This window comes from Phacochoerus africanus, chromosome 12 (assembly GCF_016906955.1).
Source record: "Phacochoerus africanus isolate WHEZ1 chromosome 12, ROS_Pafr_v1, whole genome shotgun sequence".
Lineage (NCBI taxonomy): Eukaryota > Metazoa > Chordata > Mammalia > Artiodactyla > Suidae > Phacochoerus > Phacochoerus africanus.
In genome coordinates this window covers 57,130,026-57,134,543 of record NC_062555.1, presented here as the reverse complement: position 1 = coordinate 57,134,543, position 4,518 = coordinate 57,130,026, and the positions used below count along the sequence as shown (strand labels likewise).

At 59.2% G+C, this 4,518-nt stretch overlaps 1 protein-coding gene across 1 annotated transcript; it reads left to right on the top strand.

Moving 5' to 3' along the window:
• The first annotated feature begins 521 nt into the window (after positions 1-521).
• Positions 522-2,484, top strand: PTF1A (pancreas associated transcription factor 1a). Its single transcript, XM_047754617.1, has 2 exons — positions 522-1,539; positions 1,927-2,484. Exons 1-2 carry the CDS (start codon positions 753-755, stop codon positions 2,127-2,129), a joined length of 990 nt encoding a protein of 329 aa, XP_047610573.1. The 5' UTR covers positions 522-752; the 3' UTR covers positions 2,130-2,484.
• Positions 2,485-4,518: the final 2,034 nt, after the last annotated feature.

The following is a 4,518-nucleotide window of genomic DNA, read 5'->3' as shown; positions in this document are numbered from 1 at the left end:
AAGCCCGGAACGGAACACAGGCCGTTGGCCCGCGCGCCGGCATGGCCCAGGCTCTCTTCGGTTTCTGCGCGGACCCCCGAGGGGCTGCGAGCTCTACCCGTGATCTAGCCCCGCGGTCTGGGCCGCGGACGCGCACCCCTAGGACCACTTGTGGCTGCGCAGAGACGGCGCGCGCTGCTATCCCAGCCCAGGACGGAAGGGCCCACCTTTGTGCCACGAGCGCAAGCGGGCGGCAGGCGCCTAGGCCTGCAGGTACTCCTTGGAGCTGCGAGTCTGCCAGGTACTCGCCGGAGAAGCGGGCAGGGAGGGGCGGGAGGAGCCCCGGGCCGCGTGGGCTCCGCCTCCTCCTCGCCCCGGGCGCTCCCACCGGGAGGAAAGCCTCCCCGGCCCCCGCGCCGCCGCCGGCCTCCCGGCCCCCTCCCCGCCAGCACCCCTCTCTCGGTGATTGGCTGGCGCCGCGGGTCCCTGGCACGCGCCTGTGGATGTAGTTATAAGAATCCTCGCGTGCCGGCTCTCAGCTTCAGCACGTCGGCACAGCCCTCCCCAGAGCAGCGCGGGCGCCGGCCGGAGCGCAGCGGCCGCGGGCACTGCAGGGAGGCCGGGGGCGGGAAGCGGGCGGGCCTTCCTTGCCGCCTCCCGCACGGGACCCGGAGGGAGGGGGCTGCCAGACGAGCCCGAACTGCGGGAGCAAACTTTCAGAGAACACCCCCAGCCCAGGCCAGGAGTCCCCCGGGCCCTCGGCGGCACAGAGCATGGACGCGGTGCTGCTAGAGCACTTCCCCGGGGGCCTGGACGCCTTCCCGTCCTCTTACTTTGACGAGGAGGACTTCTTCACCGACCAGTCTTCTCGGGACCCTCTGGAGGACGGCGATGAGCTGCTGGCGGATGAGCAGGCCGAGGTGGAGTTCCTCAGCCACCAGCTGCACGAGTACTGCTACCGCGACGGGGCGTGCCTGCTGCTGCAGCCCGCGCCCTCGGCGGCCCCGCACGCGCTCGCCCCGCCGCCCACCGTGGGCCCAGGCGAGCGGGAGCACAGCGGCGGCGGCGGCTACTGCTGGGAGGCGGGGGCGCCCCCCGGCGGCTTCCCCTTCTCACCCGGCTCGCCGCCCTCATGCCTCGCCTACCCGTGCGCCCGGGCGGCAGTGCTGAACCCCGGGGCGCGGCTGCGCGGCCTAAGCGGGGCGGCGGCGGCGGCGGCGGCGGCCCGGCGGCGGCGGCGGGTGCGCTCAGAGGCAGAGCTGCAGCAGCTGCGACAGGCGGCCAATGTGCGCGAGCGGCGGCGCATGCAGTCCATCAATGACGCCTTCGAGGGGCTGCGCTCGCACATCCCCACGCTGCCCTATGAGAAGCGCCTCTCCAAGGTGGACACGCTGCGCCTGGCCATCGGCTACATCAACTTCCTCAGCGAGCTCGTGCAGGCAGACCTGCCCCTGCGCGGCGGCGGCGCGGGCGGCGGCGGGGGGCCAGGCGGCGGGCGCCTGGGCGGGGACAGCCTGGGTAGCCAGGCCCAGAAGGTCATCATCTGCCACCGGGGCACCCGTAAGTGCGTCCGCCTCCCGGCTCGGGGAGACAGGGACGGGCACGGCAAGGTCGCGGAGGGGCTGGGTGAGCAGACCGACCAGCCGACTGACAGACGGACGGCTGGGCCGTGAGCACCTGCCACCTTGAGAGCGAGCTGACGTTTCTCGGTTTTTTTTCTGCCACTTCGACCTTGGCTGGGAGGGTGTGCGTCCCCGACAGACATGCAACTTCTGGGATTTCGCGGTGGGGGCGTGGGAGGCTTGAGGGTGGTGGAAGAGGGTCATTCTAATGAAGCCTAAGACGCCTGTCAGGCAGGCGCTTAAGAAGGGATCCTAAAGGACCGGAGGGCGACGCTGGGAACAGAGTTGGACATTCACAGTCTGTTTTCTCTTCTCACCCCCTCAGGGTCCCCCTCTCCCAGCGACCCGGATTATGGCCTCCCTCCCCTTGCAGGACACTCTCTCTCTTGGACTGATGAAAAACAACTCAAAGAACAAAATATTATCCGAACAGCCAAAGTGTGGACCCCAGAGGACCCCAGAAAACTCAACAGCAAATCTTCCTTCAACAACATAGAAAATGAACCGCCTTTCGAGTTTGTGTCCTGAGAAAGTCCCAGACCCTCCTGAGGATCTGGTTATGTCTGTGTGCATATTGTACATGTAAATATCTATAATGCAAATGTAATTTAAGAATCACATTTTTCTAATGGCAATCAACTGTTATTTATCTATTTATTATCCTGTCGAGTTAATGAACTAGGTGATCTCTTTTTAAATATATAATTTATATAATTTATCCTGATTTTTCTAAAAATATGCAATAGCCTGTGATTCCCCACCCCCCAGCACCTTTGGAAGAACTTTGCGTTGTTGGAACAACTCTGGCCAGAAAACTTCATGCTAATTTATTGCAGATACGGCTTATTTCCAAGCAATGTTAATAAATGCTATTTACACCTTTTTGTAAAAGTTAATTGTTTAATACATGATGGGGTGTAGCTATACCTTTAAATTAAAGAAGAATGAACTTACTTTGTAAAAACAGTAACTGAACCAGAGACTCAAGAGGTAGCTATCTAATAAGAGCCACCTCTTAGATTTAGCTGAAAGGGAGTGGATTAGAGAGTTAGGCCTCAGTTCTCTTGGGGCCTCTTCCTGTTCATCACCAGCCCTAAACAGTAACTTTGGCCTGTATCTTTAGCCTGCCCTCCAAACACCCTATGAGACCAGTAGGTCATGGAGTATTGACTGTTCTGGTTTTTCAGACGGGAAGGCTAAGGCTTCAAGAGGATCTTTGAGTTACCCAAGGTCACTGGCCCCTGGCATCCTGCCTAATGTTAGTGCATAAAGTGAACACACTGGGTGTCCAGTGGTAACAGGGGCCGAGTTTCTGGGCGAGCCAAGGGAAGGGGGTCTTTCCACCTTCACGTGCTGGGGAGAAAGGGTTGCTGTTGAGCTGCCCCACCCCTTCTGCAGTTACAGCATCAGGTACATAGAAGTCAGTTGTTCTTCCCCTGAAGAAGATGGGGAAGGCGATCGTGCTGAACAAAACCCTCCCAACAAAAGTCAGGGTTTTTTAGGTTGGGCTAGAAGAGGCACGCCCTCTCTGCCACTTTTGCACCTGGGTTATTTCTGAAATTGGCTAGGTTTTGTCTCCAGTAGAACCTAGTCCTTTTAGGCAAGCAGCGTAGGAGAAAGCGCGTCTCCGGCTCAGGGCGCAAGGCCGCCCCCTAGCGAAGGGGAGAGGCGCAAGGGCGCGGCCGGGAGAGACTCGGAAGCTGGGGCTCCAGCTAGTCTCCTCCCCGATACCTGGTGCCTCCCTGGTTTCGGGGCGCCCTCAGCTGGAGTTGGGGTGCGCGGTGCTGTGGGCCGGGCCCCGCGCGCTCGGACAGCGCGGGCGCAGAGGGGGAGGCGCGGAGCGGGGCCGCGCGCACTCGACGCGCACCTCGGGCGGACCTGCAGCCTCCGCGCCCCGCAGCCTCTGCGGGGCACAAATGCAGTTCGCCGACCGGCAGCGGCCTGGTCAGCCTACGTATGGTAGTGCATCTCCTCTGGTACCCACGGCCCTTACGAAGGACAATATGTTGGCAGCATGCTAATTGCTTTAACCTAGTTTCAGACCCACCGAGGGGTTCCCCGCGCGCCGCGGGTGCCATGGACGTCATCCAAGAGCAATTAAAGCGAGGCCGCTGGGCCGACCCGCTGCGCGGCCTGGCCAGACGCATGGAGATTCTGGGTCGCGAAGCTCCCCGGAGACCCTTGGCCATGGACCCTCTCATCCCTTTCAGCCTCTGCAGCATCTCCCATCCCTCCCCCTAAAAGACAGAGATTTCACACTGGAGGCAGAATTTGGGAACGAGAGAAAATAATTCGATTTTGTCCTGTATTAGGGCCTCATTAAACACGAAAGTTGCTTTTGCTCAAGTGCTTCTATCAGGCATGTAATCTCATTACACTCATTAGAAAGTCAAATGGTAGGCAGCCCTCAACCTAATTGTACGTTATGTAAGTATTGTACCTTTTTCTTGGGCTGTGTAGACCTGCGTTTCAGTGGGATTGGGGAATGTGGCACTCCGGGCATTAAAACACTACCGTCATTGTGATGTGGCACCTTTTATTTTGAGTGCCACTTTTTTGTGATTCAATGCTTCAACGACATCCTTTAGTGCGGTGCAGATGAAGCGGAAGAGCCGGGCTGAGCATGTAAAACACCAGGGTCTCTATCTTGTCACTCTTCTGTCCTGACTTGGCAAGTCCCTTTAAACACAACCTTCAAAGAGACTGACAGCTTCTTTTTATTTACTCATAATCCATTCATTCTAGTGCAGCAATTCTTTAAAAAAAAAATGTGTCAGTAAAAGCAGAACAAACGTATCATTTCAGAGTCTCCTTTGGCGACAGAGAGGCCAGAGCTGCGCTCTGCCCTGTGCAGGAGCTGCCCTTCTTGGGGCGGCGCCAGGCTGGAGAGCCTCTGGCCTGAGGCATCTCTGGCCAG